The following is a 20209-nucleotide window of genomic DNA, read 5'->3' as shown; positions in this document are numbered from 1 at the left end:
CATCCGGGTGGTACAGCTTGGCTTTATTTGCGTCACTTTTAAAATAGAAACACCCAATGACAACATCTCAACAGGTAGGGGCAGACTTTTTTCCTCCTGAACTCTTTGCGGTGACATTGACACAGCAACCAAAGGTTGAGAAACAGGGTAACCAAAAAGTGAGCCAGGAGGCGTTTCCCAGCTGGGGGCCAGCATGCGTGCTGCTGCTCTTCCGGGGCCCTGCCAAGCAGCCATAGTTATTTCTTCTTCTGGGCCTTCTCAGCAGCCTTGGTGACCTTGCCACCAGACGCCTCCTTGGGCTTCACAGACTTGATGACGCCCACAGCCACCGTTTGCCTCATGTCGCGGACAGCGAAGCGACCCAGGGGCGGGAAGTCGGTGAAGGTCTCCACGCACATGGGCTTGGAGGGCACCAGATCGATGATGGCAGCATCTCCAGACTTGATGAACTTAGGGTTGTCTGCAAAAGAGAAGGCAAAAAACAGTCAGGCTCCAAGTCGACCAGCAAGAAAGCTCGGCATACTCTACCTTCCAGCTTCTTGCCAGAACGACGGTCACACTTCTCCTTGATCTCACGGAACTTGCAGGCAATGTGAGCTGTGTGGCAGTCCAGCACAGGGGTGTAGCCGTTGGAGATCTGGCCAGGATGGTTCAGCACAATAACCTGGGCGGTGAACTCCTCGGTGGCCTTAGGCGGGGTGTCCTTGGAGTCTCCACACACGTACCCACGACGCAGCTCCTTCACAGACACGTTCTTGACGTTGAAGCCCACGTTGTCACCAGGCACAGCCTCGGTCAGAGCCTCGTGGTGCATCTCCACAGACTTGACCTCAGTGGTCAGGTTGGCCGGGGCAAAGGTGACAACAGTGCCAGGCTTGAGGACGCCAGTCTCCACTCGGCCCACGGGCACCGTGCCAATGCCTCCAATCTTGTAGACGTCCTGCAGGGGAAGTCGCAGAGGCTTGTCCGTAGGCCGGGTCGGGGGCTCCATGGCATCCAGGGCCTGCAGAAGGGTCTTGCCCTCAGACTTGCCAGACTTGCGCTCGATGGCCCACCCCTTGTACCAGGGCATGTTCGTGCTGGGCTCAAGCATGTTGTCGCCGTTCCAGCCAGAGATGGGCACGAAGGGAACGGTGGCCGGGTTGTAACCAATCTTCTTGATGTAGGCAGACACTTCCTTCTGGATTTCCTCGAAACGGTTCTGGGAGAATGGCGGCTCCGTCGTGTCCATCTTGTTCACGCCGACAATCATCTGCTTCACACCCAGGGTGTAAGCCAGCAGCGCGTGCTCCCTGGTCTGGCCGTTCTTGGAGATACCAGCCTCGAACTCGCCAGTACCGGCGGCCACAATCAGCACAGCACAGTCAGCCTGCACAAACACGGCACGAAGAGCAAAACGTCAGCACTGATACGCGTAAGACGCGCCAAGACACCAAAGCGAAACTAGAAGAGGCAACGGGAAAACCAACCTGGGAGGTTCCGGTGATCATGTTCTTGATGAAATCACGATGGCCAGGAGCGTCGATGACAGTCACGTAGTACTTGGGGGTCTCGAACTTCCAGAGAGTGATATCGATGGTGATACCACGCTCACGCTCCGCCTTGAGCTTGTCCAGCACCCAGGCGTACTTGAAGGAGCCCTTGCCCATCTGCGCAAGTCAAAAAAGGGCCCCACCGGCGTCGCGTTAAGTGCCGGCCCAGCCATGCCGGCCGGCGCTCCGAGCAATATGGCGAACACAAGACGCCTACTGCGGCGCCAGTGCAAGGGTTAGGGGGCATTAAAAGGAACAGAACGAGTCACCGACCTCCTGGGCTTCCTTCTCGAACTTCTCAATGGTACGCTTGTCAATGCCACCGCATTTGTAGATCAGGTGTCCGGTAGTCGTAGACTTTCCGGAATCGACGTGGCCGATGACGACGATGTTAATGTGGGTCTTTTCCTTTCCCATGGTCGCGGTTTTGCGTGTCCCTGTCTGAAAGAACAAACGAGAGCGGCGGCAGCAGCCGACAGGGGTGTAAACGAGTAGTCAATGAATCATTACTGGCCGTAAGCGAGCAACCCACACCCCGCAACACTTGCCGGTTCTAGACAAAAGCACGTCGGAATGGCGTGCGGCCAAAATGGCGACCCTAGGTTTCATTACCACGAGGCGTCAAAACAAGCCAATTAACAAGAACTGGTAACCGTAAAGTTAAACAAGGTAATTATGCGTTTCCCGACACGCTATGTATGCTAAACGAAAACCGCACAACACGGAAGCTAGGCAACCGGCACGAAACCACAAGGCATATCAGTGCGCCATGATCGACTTAATTCACCGGCCACCCCGCGAACTACTTCGCCTTAATTTGATACAAAAACTCATTGCTGATAGAAAAATACTTTTGAACACAGCCGTAGGGGTGACCAGATAGCAAAATTCACGCGATATTTCTCACCGATGACACTTGCCAACACCCGAATACCACGGATAAAGAGGAGCCGCAACTCACCAATACAACCGACGGAGAGCGAAGAGGAATGAAGGCGGCGGGTCACGTGCTATATATCGACTGGCATATGACGTCACATTTTTACACAAATAATCAAACAATTCTACAATTTATTACTTAAATATACATTAAATATTAATATTAGTTTTACTAAAAGCTAAAAAAAGGTATATATATTTGTTTAAATAGATTAAACGTATGCGGACCTGCATTTTCACACGTAATGGCGGCCTACATGGCATTCGTGTATTGATTCGGCGTCTACCGTACTCGCCTCAAATATGGCAATGAATAAAGTGATCAATAGCTTCAAATGTTTGTTAGGCGCCAGATTTCCGTGCCAGGCAAGTTTTTCATACTTTAATTCAAGTCTCAACTATCTCCCTTTCGCCTTCTGGCTGCTCTGGCGCACTTCAGGCGCTTATCTTCGACCGCGAACGCATCGCGAAGTGTGTTCCATTTTGTCCCTCTATCTCCGCCTACTGAAGCCTTTACGCCTGTTGAAGTTACCGCAGCTTTTCTTGAGCTTCTGCGTCATTCAATAAAACCTACTGCCTGGGTTATCCTTTCTTTAAGCTTACATTGTGTTCCAGGCGCGTTTTCTTCGGTGCTGAAGTAAGCTACACCCGTTTAATACGTTCTGCAGATTGCCACGCCGATGGGGAGTTTATTGCCTCGTCGAGACATGTATACGGACTGGAGAATGGCTCGAGACGCCAAGAGAAGAAAAGTGGTAAAGGAATACGCCCGTTTGAGGCTAAACATCAACTCTCTCCGGAAGAATGACATCCTACCGAAGAGCCTACAGGTAGCGTTTCACATGCACGTGGCCAACTGCCTCTCGTTTTCTGTGTGGGTTAGCAAGTGGTTCGCAGCTTGCTCAGTAATTCTTGATATCCGCGCACTATTATATCCGTCTTAAGAAAAGAAAGAAGCTTAAGAAAATCTTCTTTTATTCTGTAGTGAATGCTATTCGACGCGTTGAGGTCTAGCCCCGAAACTTGTTCTTTTGGGCTAGATGTACCGACTCTCGTGTTTTCTGTTGGACCGCTGCTCCGAATCTGGCAAAACGGCATTTTTGAGATAACCGCGGCTGACGTGAAAGAGAATCAAGAAAACGCTTTTGTTTTTCTTTTTTCGTGTTCAGTTTTCATCCCGGAAGCGCGTCTTGCCACGTGAGTGGGTAACTTGCATGACTGTCAGGCGAATGTTGTTTCTCTTGCTTACAATTAACGCGCATTTGCGTTTCACTAATGGCATGGAGAAATTCGCTGTGACGCGGCGTGTCATTTTACTGGTTTCAGTCAGTTTCAACTGCGGGAAGCCCTGAAGCCTCGTGGTTCCGTGAGGCTGACATTCCGGGCGCAGTAGTCAGCGTTTGACAATTTATGCTTTTGTTACCCCTGCGCGCTAATGAAATTAAAGGCAGTTTTAACCTAAGCGTTTTTCTTTAACAAGGTGAAGGGCGCGATAAGAGGAACACGTCCTTTTTTTGTTGTTGTTATGGGTGGTAAAGGTTTTCCCTTGCTGCGGACGCCAGTATCACTATAGTGTTTATCAAAAAAAGGAAACGTGAAAGCTTGTTGACTAGCAGGCATGAGTGCCGTCAAAATGATGCCAAGGCTCCTCATAAACCTGCAAGCTGCGTGCCATGCCAGAAGCTTCCAGGCTGTCCAAATATTGCTGAACCTTGTGGCAATGTGTGTGAGCCTTGTACGCCAACTAGATAACTGTCGTTAAATATTTTTGTGCCAGAATGCGTGCCTTCACATAAGGCCATGTTAGGAAAATCACTGAGCCTCTCCCTCAATTTGCATCTTTGATGCATGACCCACACTTGCTGTTCTTCTAGCTGCACATATAGCTTAACCTGGCAGAAACATTGACAGCGCCTAGCATAGCAGACAGGGCTATTAAAAAATCCCTGGAATGCTCTTATTGGGGGGGGGGGGGGGGGGGTGCTTTTTGAGCACTCGATTTGTTCTTAGTGTCAAGCAGAAATAGATTGTTGCAGAAACAAAAGGGTCTAAACTTTTCAAATTTAAATAGACTAAGGTTGTACACATGACATCATGTAGTGTGTGGGCAATGCGTATATCCTCACATCAGTTCAGCATCCTATGAGCACACACCCTCTTCAGCATCAGTTATGTACCCAAACTGTCTGCTTGCCTCTATGGCACTAAAGTAACACCTCCAGCCTCTGTACAGATGATCAGGGTTCAAATGGCGAGCATTTTTAAAGCAATCACTCAGTTTATTGTACTCCCAAACATTTTATTTTTTTTTTTAGTTGGAGTGGAGTGGTAAGTTTTGGGTCGCTCTTGGTACATGGCACCTAAGGCACTGCTCTGCACTCCGGGAACTCCCTTTATCAAGCAATCAATCAATTTATTACACTTATACACAGTACATTGAGAGGCTGGGGTTGGGTAGTAACATTTGGGTTGCTGTCGACGCAGCAGGCATAAAAACACAGCTTACATTTCGTATAATAATGACTTGCTTATAGTCATTTAGGTGGGATTGCACGACACGGTGTGTATATCCTCCGTGGAGGACTTCTCAAAAAATTGATAGTCTTCTCACTCGCCCCGATGACCTTGCCAGATGACTAGTGAGAATGGTGAAGTATGTGATACTCCGGAAGATGCAAGTTCATGGTTACCTGTACTGGGAAGCCCATTTCCATGCTTCTTGATGGTGCATGGTTGCTTTACCACGTGGGAAGGCCAAGAGCTTTCAATTGTTCACTGGACCTCACTGCCTGGAGCAGCCAGGAACAGCACACGTTTGCCATGGCTACAACGACTCTTGAGCATGTAAAAAGGGCATAAAGCACATCCACTGGCAAGCAAAACAAGTTCAGAAAGGAATGCTCACAGCGATGCATCGTGATGGGCCATGTAGGAAGGATAAGCAAGCAGTGCAAAAACAAGCAAGGCAGTAGTGTCTCACCCTGTTTCCATTTATTTGTTTTCTCTTAACAGCAAAGCTGTTTAGCAGATCATAATTTTTCATGTCGAGTAAAAAAATAAAAATTGCCAACCATACCCACCTAGGGAGATTGGCCAAGATTGTGGCGGCCACCCGACAGTGTACGTGCTTCGTGGCGACTGCAGAGCGTTCCCGGTGCACATTTGCAAGCCAAGCATACCCACTTAGAAAGATTGACCAAAAAAAGTGCAACATTCGCCGTAATTGTGGCAACACTTGTTCGTAACGAGAAAGACACGTCATAGCGTACGCCCCTCCAAGGTGATCTCCAATGGTTATCACTTCCAAAAAAATTAAGGAAGCTCACACAATGATGGAGTAAAGGTCGTTGTGGCAGCAAAAAAGAAGCAAGTCAGTTGCAATCGTGGACTTAAACCTTCGTGGTGGTCGTTAAGGTTGCGTACAGCTTCCCGCATTCGTTCTTAGTCAATTTGAATAAGTTTTTATGCTTGCTTTGTAGGAAAACCAGAAAATAAGCCATTATTTAGGCTGATTTGTTCAGTATGATGGCTTGTACAAAATATTGCAAGCCCAGCCATTTGTGGGACACCGCGCTGTGTTGTCATTATGAAGTCATCATGAGTGGCGTAGTCTGAGGTGCATTTGCGTGTATTTTTAAATTTAACATTTTTTTTTTTTTTTTGCTGCACTGATCTTGATCATAATTTTTGCATCCATCCCTACATGGTACCAAGTGCACATTTAGTATCTGGAAAGTACCATTAAAAATGTGCTGCAGGGTTACCTTGGGGGGGGAGCATCAAGGAGCAATATCAATTCACTTTAGGCAACTGCTGGTCATTGCCTCATGCATGGACAGCTAGTCAATCTTGTTTGAAAGGCTTGATTTTTACTAATTCATCCTCTTATGACCAGTAACTGCTTCCAGAAGGGAAAAATTGAGGAGTTCAGCTTCACACTTTTCTCTGTCTCTCTTTTCTTTTTCTTTTTGCTGTCATGCTTTCCAACATGTTTATTGCTTGCTAATCTACTTTCTAGATGGTGTGCTGGCGAAAGACCTTTCTGCAGTACTGAACTGCTTATGGGTCAGCACCTCCACGCTTTCAGTCTGCAATTCTTGGCAGGTGCCCTGGGCAGTGTAAACAGACATGTGCATTCTCAGCTTGCTGCTTTGAGAATGGCTAGTGCTTTCTGGCGCTGAACCTTTTTTTATCTCGGCATTTTTGACTGCTCGCAGTAGAAAAAGCTTACAAAGGAGAGTCACAACCATGTTTTAAGCAGGCCATGTTGCGAGCGCATGGCTACCAGTCAAGGAGTAGCAAAAATGAAAAAAAGTAAAGAAAAGGGAGTTTTGTCCACTGCATGTTAGTCTTGGGAATGTGCTTTTCTGTGGGTTTTATGTGCAAGAAACGTGGAACAGGTAAGCGGGACGGGGTGGAGTGATGAGAATGCTTTATGCGTAGGTTTCTTGGCTGCGAGTACTTTTTGGTTGGGTGTGTCTGCCCACCATTTTTAGTTTGCTTTGGCAGCCACTGGGAGGACCAGTACTAAAAAAAGGTCTATTTGAATGGAGCTGGGAACTCGATGGTTCACCGAACAACAATAGCATATTGTCTGTGTGTTGCATATTAAGACGGTAAAATAAGAAAGCAAATACCATTTGTGCTTTAAATGAAGTAACTTGTTTTATGCAATTTGTTGGAGTACACTAGACAATACACACTGGTGAACTACCCAGGTTTGTGCAATCATCTTTTGTGCCGAGCTAGTATGCCAATGCGGAAACTGTAACCTCATAAATTCATTGCACTCTGTTCTGCACAGAACTGAAATGTTTTCCAAACTCTTTCTATCTTCTCTTTAATTAAGGATTAAGCGCCCTATTCCACGAACAACTGTCGAATGTCGCAATTTCCCAGTACAGAAAATGGCCGCCAGTGTAGAGAGATAATGAAAAATACATTTGGGTTTGTGCGGGATTCGAACCTCGGTTTCCGGAACAGGACCCGAGTGCGTTGCCGGGGCGCCAGCTTGGAACCTTGCCAAATGAGGAACAAGAGATAGCCCGGGGCATGCCTCATGACAGGTGATCACAGCGGCACATGAGTTGAATTGGTGCACGTCAGCCACAGGAGAGCTGTCATTTTGGGGAAGTTGTTACTCAGAAAGGTCAAGAAACACAAGTAAAGAAAGGGACACAAACATGGCGCAGCAGTAAAGAAGTCTGATAATCACGAGGCTTTCTCTTTCAAAGCACACAATCAGTCTTATACCCATGCTACACATACATGAAAAGTTGCATTAAGTGTTTAAGGCCTTAAGATACCGAATGACATTATTTAAGCGGGCCATGCTACAAGTGAAAACGCAAAGGCATTAAATGCGTTAGGCATGATGTGATGACCAAAAAGAGAAATGTGCTGATTTTTTTTTTTTTTTTTAAGTTTAAGTTTAATTGCTTACAAGGGTTGAAAAAGTTGTTCGTGAAAGAAAACATTATGAAAAATAGTGTTTTCTAAAAAATGGTGGGAGCCATTTCTAAAAGTGGCTTCAGCAGCGGCCGTCGCCTGCCAGCGGTACCCAAATCCGAAAAATTAAAAACGACTAACATGACGTTCTGCCTTTTGCTGCCACTTTAGGGAACTTTTTCAGAACTTTTCCACCAAGAGGACGCAAAAAGTCGTCTTATTTCAAAGTTCAGCTACGTTTCCGCGTCAACACTGTATTGCTGAGAGTTTCGTTGGTTTCATTTGGTGTTCATCGCATTAGCGAGTAGGCAGATTTCAGGCGTTTGTGAAGTGGAATGAGTTGCGCGAAACAAAAATGACATTAGAGCAAATGGCATTAGATTTTTGCATGTACAGCGAATTAGTGGATTTAAAGCATAAGGCATTAAGCACTTAATGTCATTTTTCGTGTACGTGTGGTATGGGTATTACATGCCCGAGGATTATTTCTTGGCATGCATTTACTGTAAAGTTAAAAAAAAAAACACCCACCCAAATTTCAGAGATATCAACGTAAAAATACGGGGAGGGCAGACTTTCGGGTCAGGTGCAAAAAAACTTAAAAGTGGCCGAACCGCTGGGCAAACTTTCACCTCAAGTGCTTAAAGGACAAAATAAGGGGCTGCATCGACACATGAATAGACGATTCGCCTTTATTTTGTTCACTCATGGTTGCTAAAGGCACCGAGCGATGCATCGCCGTCAGAGTCGAACACGAGCTGCATCGCTTCACCCACCATGCTGTCCTGAACTTCAAGAACCCTTGCCAGTTCCGTGCTTGCAGAGGCCAGGCGTTGATTGAACTCGTCGTCTTCAGCACCGCCATGGCTTGTTTAGATGCCACACTGCTTAAGCGCTGCCAAGACACGGTCTCTCCCCACACTTTTTTTTGTGCCCACCTACTACCTCTTCCTCCTTTTGTTGCCAGTCAAACTAGACACGTTGTGCCTCTTTTGTTTGCAATCGAAACATCGGTGCTTTTCGTGAAGGGAGCTCCCCGGGCTTTCAAAGGCGTCAAAGCTAGTGCGATTTTAGGGGGTGGGCAGTCTTTCTGGTGTTTTGGTAAATTGAATATTTCACTTTTGAGGGGAGGTGTACGATGCCTCAGGGGAGGGCATTCTCTCGGAACTTTACGATAATGTTATCTCACACTAGTAGTAGTAGTGGTGGTTTTGTTTGGAAAAGGAAAAGAAATGAACTGGGGATAATTTTGAGCCCATCTGGGGGCTCACCTGCATACAACCCAGTCCGGGGGGTTCGGAATATAGAAGGGGGTGAATAGGATGGGGTAGAGAAAAAGTAGATAGGTAAAGAGGCCAAACTCCCGTTATCTCACACTGTGTCAATAAAAAAAACATTTGGTCTGTTCTTTCTTTTTATTGATACATTTTTGCCACTTTATTTGTTCTTATTCATCCCATAAGTTGCTTCTTTGGATGCCTTGAGCTACATCAGTAAAAGAAGCTTTATTAAATACAATTGTATTTCAAAATACAGTTATAGGGAAAGGTATCATCACTGTATCGGGCAAGATACCATGGGTATCGTTGCTGTATTTGCCGGAATGTAAAATTTTAGATGATGCCAATGCCTGTTAAAGGGACCCTGCAGCATGCTTTGAGCAGTGCAAACAAACATCCGCGACATTTCAGTTACACTACCAGGAATGCCTGAGCCAAATGTTGCACGTGAAGTGGTATGCTCGCAAATCTTCGTGAAAAATGCTGGAAAACCAACTGCGCTGTCTTCAATTTCCCTCATTATATACCGCTTTAATTATGTCATTGGCTGTTGCTGGTCAACGTCACAGTTTGTCTCGCGTTTGCAATGACAATCTGCCACTACGCACTGGTTAATCTCTTCTATGCCTGAACCTGTGTGTACAGTTTTGCCATTTGTGTGTGTGTGTGTTTGCATGTGCGTGCACACTTGCTCGTGCTCTGAGTGTGCTCTGACAAACTCAATACTTCACTTTCAACCAGACCACTCAACAAGTGCCCATTGCTTGAGAAATGCCCTATCAGCGTGAGAGTGTGCTAGCAAGGAGGCACTAATGCCTGCTTAGTCTTGAAGACACTGGAGAAGTAGACTACTACACGTCGTGAAGAAAAAGAAAAAACTCCCCGGCCTGTAATATATCGAAGGCCACCGAAGAGAACATTATGAGCCACCCCCTTCTCCGGGAGAGACTGCACAGCCTTTGTTGCGTAGTTGGAGGTCGAGTGGAGAGGGAATGATCATGTGCGATTTTTAATTTCACGTAGCCCTAGTAATGGCAAACAGATTTTTATAATTCTTGCGGAAAGAGATTGCTGGGACAATCAACTTTACCCCAAAATGCGTTCCGAATAGTTAGTTTTACATGCTGAAGGATATCTTTAATATAAGAATTCGCACTAAAGAGAAAAAATACTCCTGCCTTCTTGCACTGAACAGTGTAAAAAAGAAAAAGAAACAACCACTCAAGTCAAATTTGTGATAAACTGAACAATAACCTCCCTCCCTCCAGGGTCATATTAGCATATACGCTAAATTTTTTCCTGCTTGAAAGATCGCTTCACATTGCATTGAGAACCATGCCACGCATGTAGTTGCCTGCTTGATTTGCTTCATGCTCGCCCAAGCTGTATGTAGAGCAAATCTGCTGACACCCTTGGGGCACACATGCGCATAGAAAATACAACAGTGTCGAAGAAGAAATAGTGAAGGAAAAAGGGTTTTGTCCCTGATACCCTTTTTTTTTCTCACCACTATTGGGGGCAAAGCCCCTAAGGGGTTGAGGCTGTTGGTGTATCTTGGAGTCGTCTCATGTAGTCATGGTACTAAAATACTGAGAAAGTCGTTTGCGTCTTGTGCTAGAGCATAACGCGTATTAAAAAAACATTGGGACACTCATTTATGCCTCGCACTAAAGTGCTCCGTGCTTTAAAGACAAGAGACTTTTACAGCAAAGCTGTGTACCTTTATCTCCCGATGGTTTCATCTCTGTTGGCAAAAACTCCAAGGTGCTAAGAATACACTTATACACTGCACGCTTTGCCCCTCCCCAGGTTTCACGTTAGTGGGGATGACCCGGGATTTTATTGAACACATCATTGCTTGTGCTAATAATAATGGTGCTAGTCTAGGAGACAACAAAGTCACCGCGAGGATGACAGTGCATAGATAGTGATTGGGAGAGGATATTGGGAATCTTAACGTCTTCCTTTAGCTATTCTGAAACTCTGAGAGTCTTTCTAACGCACCACCTATTTTTAAGCGTATCTCCTATAATTTTCCCCACCTTCAGTCATCACTCTTACCATGAAGCGTCTACGGGGCAGGAAAAAGTGTCTGTGAGACCAGTTACTTTCAGTCTTGTTCAGCTAAAATTAGCTGAGCTGTAACTTATAGCCGATATTACATTTCACCCTGCCGGCACCAGTTTTGGCTTGTTGGGTGGTTAGTTACTAACCATTCTAACTTGGCCATTAGATGAGCCATTGAAGCCATTGGCAGTGAATTCATTTCTTCGCAAAATTAGAGGCGAAAAGGCCGAAACTTTCCTTGTCTGTCTTCAGGGAATCTCGATAGTTTACGCTTGGTGAAGGGAAATTTACAAGTGGGCATATTTTTGTTGCACACCCTCGTGGGGGTGTAAATATTGAGCAACACCATGAAACATGTTCTTAGTAATACATGAGGTACACTTTGCGAGTTGCCTTTCGCTGTGCCCACTGCTTCTTCCATGCAGAATGTTTGCAAAAGAAATGGAAGGCTGGAAATATTTGCGTTATGCTGCTATAGTTTGGGCACCTTTGCTTTCTGCTTGCTGCCTGGGCAGATTAAAAATTCAGCTGCATATAAGACCTGCCTGAAGGAGTTCATTGCGGTGTTCTTAGGTTGCTGTTCTTTCTATGGAAATGGAGATAACAGAGGCAGCCAAGATATCTTGCCGCTGATTGTAACTTGTGGGTTTGACATCTTCCTGGCGCCATTGAGAGTGTGTGCGTGGCGACACATAAACCAACGTGATATTGCATCCCCCCTCTTTTCTTCTCTTGCAGGAGATTGCAGACAAAGAGATCGCCGATCTCCCGCTGGACAGCTGCTACACCCGCTTCCACGGCCGCTGCGTGATTACGTCACGAGCCCGGGGTTTCGTGCGTCCTTGGCGTGTGTCCCGGATGATGTTCCGGCACCTCGCAGACTACAACTACCTCTCGGGCGTCCAGAGGGCCATGTGGTAGGGGGAGTGCACTGGCACCAGAACATGGCTGCTGCTGCTCTCCTCTCATTGGCCCTGTGGGAGTGGAGCAGAAACAGAGTGATTGCGAACCACAGTAGGTTCTGCTAGGTAACACGAGCAGGGAGGTGCAACATGCACAGCGTGCTGCAGTCCTTGTTCTCTTGCACGCGTTGTTGGTTGTACGTGCTGCGCCTGTTAGTGTATAGAGCTTAGTTTATTTTATGCGCGTACATGCAATAAATTGTTATTACACCCCGTCATTATGAGGGTCTGCTCTTGATTGTTTGTGTTTACTGCATTTACTTACTCTGCAAACATCAGTGGCCCTGCAGGACTGCACGGGGTGGTGCCATTGGCCCCTCTTTCTGCCTGCAGAGATGACGTAACTTTGCCTCATTTTTTGGTGGCAGGTGTAGAGTAAAAGGGGCTTGCAAACAGTTTTGTGAATGCTCGCCAGGTCTTGTTTCCTTGGGTATCAAGTAAACAGGGTGCCTCAAAGAATTTCAGGGATGTGGACCCACCCCCTGGTGCATTCACTAAAAGACTAACTCCACTCAAATTTCATCTCGAGCAAATTTATTTTGAATGTGCAGTAAATACCGCCAAATCAGCTGGGACACAAGTAGTAGCCCCGTGAAACGCCTCGTTAATCAGTCAAAAGAGTTTAGAAAATCTCCTCTGCAGACCACGGTTCACCTGCCGGCGGATCGCGTAAACAGCCATGACACGCCTGTGCCGCTCTGGCCAACGGGGGCTTCTTCCTCTGGCCAGCCACGCAGCTGGAGAATTGGTCGAGCTCTGCTGCGCACGCTTCACCCATTTGATGCCCCGTGCGCGCAGGCTTGCTCCTGAGCTGCTGACCGTCCGGCCGCTCGCTGGACGGCTGCAACGTCACTTCAATGGCTGCACTCTTCTCGATTTCAGTTTCAAAATCGCCGACTTTTGCTGACCGCTTGCGGTGTCCAGGCGCATATTTACGCTGTTGTATTTTGCACCTTGCTTTCTTTGTAGGCAGACCACACGGTAATGGTGTTTTCGAGAGGTCGAAATTTTGAGTGCAGTTGGCCTTAAGTCATGCACAAAAGTTGAGCATAGGTGGCTGCAGTAAACTTATGCGATGGCTAAAACAAGATATTTTTCACACACTGGCAGTCTGAGCATGCACTTTCTTTTTGCCACTAACATTTGAACCCATCTGTGGACATTCTTGCAGGTTTTCAAAGCCTTCCCTCAAGCCTGGTCTTTCTCTCAGCATAACATAAATGTGCCCTAGCCAAATCTTATATAGCTGTCTTGTTCTTCATTCTAGTGTTAGCACCTTGCACGTTAGTGTGAGCGGCAAGCGCAGGAGAAACTACTGCAGGAAATATGTTGACTGTGCAAGCAGATTGTCTGATCACTTTGGTTGTTTGCGATCACTTGACGGTTGTCGTTTCCCCTGCAAAACTGGCACATGGCTCTTCACCTGTTTAATTTTTTTCTACATGAATTCTAGTGCTCATTCATATCCTATTACATGGACTTTGGGTTGCAACTAATCACTTTCTACAAAGTGATCAACTTAAATGCTGAAACTGTGAGGAGTGCTGACATGAAATGCAGAAATTATATTTCAAGGCTTATTTATTCATAAGTACCTGTCAAGACTAACTCATGAAATCACTTAATTTAAAATCGTGCACAGTCTATCTAAACAAGCCAATAAAAATGCAAAGCTGGCTTTCTGTAGCCAATTGCATTATAGCCATGCACACACAAAAATGGTTGGTGTGTACTTCAGATTACGAAGCACTTTTTCTATATCCTTTCTTGTTCATCTGAAGAAAATTTTGTTACATTTAGAAATCATCAGAAAGGCGAAACGGCATAATTTCGAAGTGGAACCATAGCAAGGGTCACTAAAAGAGTACTTGGAGAACAAAATTGGATGGATGCAGTCGATGCAGAAAGAGACGTCCAGGCTGTAAGCCCACAGACTTAATGTGAAATAAGTGTAAAGGACCAACAGGGCAAGCAAGTGTGCAAAGGAGCATTTTCGTTTCCCACTGCTTCGCCACCGTGAACAATTACTTACGTGCACATGGGATAGAAGCCTGTAAGGCAAAATAGTTATTTTTATGGCAGTTTTGTGAGGACTGGTGAGTTCTTTAAAATGGGAAGCTTTAAAGTGAGTTCTTTAAAATGCAACATTGGTGGCTGCGGATGGGAAATAAAGGTATTCAGAATCATTAGATGGATGGCGGTGGTACTCAATCAGCTAAAGCCTGCTTAATGTCGTTGCCGAGGCAGTAAAGTGTATGTGAAGGAGGAAAAGGGTAACTACGATTGCAGCATAGCTAGTATGTGATGTAAATACATTTTCAATGATTATAGTTGCTTTCTAGAACAATGTAATTCAAAATCGGCAATAAGGAAACAGGTACTTTTTGTTAATAAATTTTTACTAAAGCAACCATTAAGGGGTCGATATGTAACGCAATATGTCCTTTGCAACTTTTTTCTACTCTTGGCACCCTTTCATCCATATTTAAAGTACCTTGGAAGCTGCGATCCTGATAGCATTGGCATCGAGTAAGGCATAAGTCAGTTGTCTGTCTCTTATACGTCCTTCAGGGTGATTCCCATCGCTGCCTTTTTTTTCCCCAAGTTAGATATTCAAGTTGTGAACAGTTGCTTGATGCAATGAAGAACACAGATGCTGTGGCACAATACTTTCATGAGGGCTGCACTTTTTTTTTTCCCCACCCATCACCCTCGTACAAGAGCCAAAGTAACGGTTTTTCACCAGCTACAGATGAATTTCTACCCTCAAGGTATGTAAGACTGCCCTCTACCCAGCAACCTGTAATTCTGTGATGAACCCCACACCCTGTTTGCATAGCCGGGAGTGCGCCCAAGCCCTAGTTGTGTGCAGTGGGCAGCCTGGCTGACAAGTTCCCACACCTCTCGCTGCCAAATCCTGGTGACTAGGGCCCGCACTGCTACTGAAGAGTTTTCCCGTGTGGGGAGAACCCCTCCCTGCAGAAAAGCTGTCCCTTCAGAAACCATGAGGCAACCGAATTAGTTAGGTGATAGCAAGCATTCATTAAATGTTTATTCAATAAATCAGTTCAGTTATGATGGCACGCGGATTTTGCCAGCCACCGATGGAGGCAATGCCAGATTTTTCTCCTCGACGGACAAATGAGGCTTTCGCATGAAATCCTCTTGAAATCTTCCTTTAACAGCAGTCGCATCTGGTGTTAACGACAAAAGGTTATTCATATGGCAGCTCTGAGAAAGGCCTTCTAGAAGTATTTGGTCACCGACTCATACAAATGATGCTAGTTAACTTTTTCATCCCTATCGGTATAAGAGGAACGAACACCTTTGGTGCCAACACCAAACTGAACCCCTCCCTTGCAAAGCTGTTTGCGAAGCCGCAGACTGATATCCCTGTGTAGGAGGGGCAACAATACAACATTGTATGCAGGACTGCACATTCGACCATTTCCTTCAGTTTACCTCCTCCGAGTTAGTGTGAAGCAGCTCTGGGTTGCTCAAACTTGGATCTCCAGGAAAGCTCATAAGGGTCAGGTGATCACTCTGCACTATAGCCACCATTTTTTAATAAATATTTATGTCTCTCTCTTGCTGTTTGACAAGCTGCACGCTTGCCTTCCATCGCACTGTCTTCTTAGCTTTAAAACTTATCTCGCCTCATCATCCTCCTCCTTGACAATCTTAGAGCTCCACTGACATCACATCTCTGCCAATTGTTCGGTGCTGTAGTTTTCACTGCGTCCACTGCATTCTCTGTTTGCTCCTGCTTCTGGCTGCAGAATTCATTAGGGTGTTGCTCCACTGCCTGGAGCACTTGTTATCACCGAATCAACACTCCTGGTTAGTGAGCGCTTCACATCAAAGACGAAATTAACTAACTGCCGCTAATAACGGATGACTTGTCAATAAATCATCGGTTCACATTACCTTGAAAAACTGAGAGGTTCTTTTCATTGCTCGTACTCGTAGCAGCGCGGGTTCAGTGTTAGGGTCGACACCGGGAAAGGATTCGGTGATTATTCGCCTCTAAACTCGGCGCGTATTTCTTCGCAGCGCGAGTCGTGCCGTGGTGCGTTCTTAACGGAGACGCGGGGTCACGCCATTGCACGGAAGTCCCAGAAGCACGGTATACCGTAAGCCCGAAATGTTACATGACATTACAAATAAATCGTTCAGTTCAGACACCCGCTCCGTCGCTGGTTGTTTTGCTAGAGTCGCTTGTGCAACCGACACGTGCCGGGTATGCCAGCGGGGGAGGGCGGATTTCGTGCACGTGTTGATGTTTCTGGAGCGAGCGTCAACGTCAACAAGAAGAGGAAGTCTGCGTCGAGGCTAGAGGCAGCGATGGCGAGCTACAACCAAGAAGACAATCTTGGGCCGTCCAGCAGGTCCTGGGGGCTCTCGAAAGGCAGAACTCGAGCGAAAACGACGGGGAGGCGCCGTAACGGGCGACGAACCGCGGAAGTAGCAGAAGCCGACTCCGAGTAGAGGACCCCGCCACCATGACGTAGAGGCCCGCGTCACGGCGCTCTAGGGCGTCGGTCTGTGAGCCCCCGAAAATTACTTATCGATCTGCAGGTTATCAATAAAGTTTTTTTCCATCCATCCATTGTGCCAGCTGGTATCAACTAGAATGGCAGGTGAGCTAGCTGCCTTCCAGTTGTGATGCTTCACGGCAGCACCAGTAGTTGCGCGGGGGTGCATACTTTACAGGAACCAGTGTCTCTACCGATGGACGTTCGCTGGCTTCATTTGGCACCGATAAATCTGTGCACTCTCAGATTTGTTGAGAGGTGATGATGAAAACACGAAACGGAAACCCTGTTCTAATGTATTATGGAGGTATTACAACTATAGTACCTCCCGTTCTAATGCATGACGGCGGTAAATAAAAGAAAAATACTCGCGTGAGTCAAGATATCGGCACGTACGTAGCTTTTTAACTACAGCCAGTCCAGCCAAGATGTAGCTGCGGGGCCCGAAATCGCCAAATTTGAATGTGAATTTAGTCCTAATGCGTGTATTTAAAAATATGTGACTGCTACAATCACTGGAAGACTCAATTATCGCCGTATATCTAAAATGAACTATTTAATGCACCCATTCTGCAGCCTTTACGGGTTCACAATAAACGGCTGACGGCGAGACGTGTTGTGCTGCGAATTTACTCAACCGAATCACGGTATCATTGTCCGCTAGAATAAAAGCTCTAACCGTGCCAATTTTCGCCGCGCTCATCAGACCTGGAGTATTCCCAATCTCAATTGAAATACGATTGCGGCTGTGCAGCTCGTTCGTTCACGAGCCATTCACCTCGCTACCCCTTTTTCGCACTTTTGTAGCCAAGCCTCCCATGGGAGGGAGGGGATAGAAGGGGGAAGGGTAGAGAACTAACTCTGCGCCATCACTGCTGTCGTTCAAGGATACATCACCGAGTAACAATCCGCCCTAGCCACCCTCAAAGTGCCTTCGCTCCCTTCTTCGTGCGTGCGTTTACGTCTGCGCATGCGCGCGTGAGCCTTTGCGTTTGCATTTGGTCCTCACTACACATTCACCAACCACCTGAAGTAGCAAGCCGAGCATTTTATACAGAACTGACCTCGTGTTTCAACAACGGGTTTCTCCCCTCTCTCTCTCTATCTGTCTTTTGGTGTCCTCTCTGTATCCTCCTCCCCCTCTCCTCCAGCGCCTCGGGCATTCCGGGCTGGGTGTTGCGACAGCTCTCATATCTTGCAATCAGCGAATCTGTCCTCGTGCCTTTTTCCTAGACTTGCGGAGGCTTCAAGTCCATGAAACAGTAACAGAGCCAGAAATGTATTTTTCAGGAGGTGTTATAAGCCACCGGTAGAAAAAAAAAAGCCTTTTTTTTTTTTTTTTTTTTTCCGACGGCGCATAAGGAAGAGACCTGCATAGAAAAAATTTTCCGAGTCATTTTTCTGCTGTAGCAAAGGTGGTTTCGTTCGGCTGGTGGTTTCATTCGGCTGGTGGTTTCGTTCACTGTAATGGGTACACGCACATGAAACCTTGCATTATACTTATAAATCGTGCGTCAATCAGCCGCTCTTGCGTACGATGGAACAAAAAGTACGTAGAAACAAAAAAAAACTGAAGCCGCCGGACAGCTTCATTTAAAGAAACTCGTGAACACGAAACTAGGCGACGAGCGCCAATCAAAACAGCGCTTAAAATACATTAATGTGCGATTTTTCGCGACCAAGTAATCCCTGTACGTTGGCACACACACCTTAATCAGGCGCTAAGTCCGCCTTCAGAGCAACACTCGAAAAAAAATTGTCGATTTCGTCCGTCAAGCCCCGCTTTCGCCGGGATTTTCTTTTTAAAGCATTGTGCTATGTTGACAACATAATACCAGAGTCATTTGATGCTTGAAGAACTCCGATAGCACTGAAATGACTCTTAAAAGACTCTAATAAAACTTGGAGTAGTTCATCGTTACACGGCGCTGACGCGGACTCACTTGCCCTACTCCTAGCTAACCCAATATATTTTCCTCCCCCCGTCCCCCTCATCCTTATTTTAAACTCCCATCCCCCTCCCCCTTTTTTTTGGCAGTTGGCAGCGCCCCCTAAGTGCAACACTGTTTTAGTTTTTCTGCTAACCCTGGGTGGGCCACCAGAAAGAAGAAAAAAATTGGCCGAGTATCTGCTACAGTGCACTAGAGGGGTTTAAAGCCCCTCTATTGCTCTATTGCACTGTATATCTACTCCTTTCGTTGCAAATGTCGACAAAAGGCGATAGTCTTTATCGACTTTTGCAAAGTAAATGTCTTCGCTTTCCCGCTCACCTCTCATGTTGTTCCTCTTGGGTCGCGCTCATCCCAAGGTAAAGACGCCAAAGGTTTGCTTAAATCGTTTAAAATTAACCGCGTTCCACTGCTCCAGGCCGGGTGTCTCGATGCCAACGCTGCCGTACGGCGGGGACGCGCGTGAATCGAGGCACCCTATTTTAACGTTTATAGAACCACATTGCCGTACTCCACGTGCGTTCCATGCAGAACGTGGAACCTAGCTAGTGGAACCTTTCGTAACTGTTGCCGGCTGATTTCTTAAAATGGCACCAGAAGCCATGGAGGAAGAAAAAGCCAGAAGCTATATAGTGGCGCGGGCGACTAGCAGGCGACGGCGGAGTGAATTTTTTTCTGCAGTTGATGAAGTACTTAATTTCGCAAAAATCAAGCATGTATGATTTTTTATAAAGGAACACTGCAAATATCACTTCTGTATTAATTTGTTGTCTTATATTTACGTATTGTCTTGTTCTCCTTCAACAATGTTGACAAGTATGAACATTACACCGGAGTTAGACGGGTAGATTTAGCTGTGAGTATATAAGACTATTGTGCAGTATACATTTTACTTTGCCCGGGTGGCTGAATCGAGTCACAGGCAGACAGACATACAGACAGACCAAAGTTTCTGGGTTTAAGTTGCCCAAGAAAGACTATCGTCTTTAAAAACATGGCCACGCTTCTTGGCGGCAGCCTGGCCATGTATCATGCGTGTTCGTTACTCCGACCCATCCTCAGTCACCCATAGCAGAACCCAGTCATAACATGGTGTCAGAAGTGGTGTCTACAGCGAAGTGAACGCAATTTTTTTTTCCGGCGACAGCGTCGTTCCTAGTCCTACCGCCGGTCCAACGGGCCAGCAGAGCGAGCGATTCCGCAAAAAGACATTCCGCAAAGCAGGAGAGCGTGGAGAGGTCTTGGAAATTGTGCACCTCAACTATCAGCCAACACCTAGATCACATTGTCATCTCCGGCGGAAATGTTGATGGGCGGAAAAGTTCGCTCGCTACTAACAATGCACCCAGCATTATGAAGCCCACAGTATCCTACAAAGGCTCACCACCAAGGGCTGCAAGCTCGTCAGGTGGGACAGCACAAGTGCGGTGACCAGTACACGGCCTCAATGAAGCCACTGAAGCCTGGACAACAAGTGTGGTTCCGGCTCAACGACAG

General features: G+C 46.5%; 3 protein-coding genes across 4 annotated transcripts in view; 2 read left to right on the top strand and 1 right to left on the bottom strand.

The window, feature by feature from the left end:
* The window catches only part of LOC144174516 (phosphate-regulating neutral endopeptidase PHEX-like), a 190251-nt gene that overhangs the window by 158528 nt on the left and 11514 nt on the right, over nucleotides 1-20209 (top strand). The gene's annotated exons all lie outside the window — the stretch shown is intronic.
* Nucleotides 3-2005, bottom strand: LOC144174508 (elongation factor 1-alpha). The gene is made up of 4 exons (XM_077703245.1): nucleotides 1806-2005; nucleotides 1470-1649; nucleotides 529-1369; nucleotides 3-460 (listed from the first exon to the last, which is right to left on the bottom strand). The coding sequence occupies exons 1-4, from the start codon at nucleotides 1947-1949 to the stop codon at nucleotides 237-239; spliced, it is 1389 nt and encodes a 462-aa protein (XP_077559371.1). The 5' UTR covers nucleotides 1950-2005; the 3' UTR covers nucleotides 3-236.
* Mrps14 (mitochondrial ribosomal protein S14) lies at nucleotides 2680-12446 on the top strand. Of its 2 annotated transcripts, none has more exons than XM_077703247.1 (3): nucleotides 2680-2837; nucleotides 3140-3301; nucleotides 12005-12446. In XM_077703247.1, exons 1-3 carry the CDS (start codon nucleotides 2775-2777, stop codon nucleotides 12185-12187), a joined length of 408 nt encoding a protein of 135 aa, XP_077559373.1. In that variant the 5' UTR covers nucleotides 2680-2774; the 3' UTR covers nucleotides 12188-12446. The 2 variants fall into 2 exon arrangements, with proteins under 2 accessions (XP_077559373.1, XP_077559372.1); XM_077703246.1 differs by having other exon boundaries at nucleotides 2714-2942; nucleotides 12005-12329.

The sequence above is a fragment of the Haemaphysalis longicornis genome, unplaced genomic scaffold (assembly GCF_048455015.1).
Source record: "Haemaphysalis longicornis isolate Haplotype H1 unplaced genomic scaffold, Haemaphysalis longicornis Haplotype H1 scaffold_3, whole genome shotgun sequence".
NCBI lineage: Eukaryota > Metazoa > Arthropoda > Arachnida > Ixodida > Ixodidae > Haemaphysalis > Haemaphysalis longicornis.
This window is presented reverse-complemented; position numbering and strand designations above follow the sequence as displayed.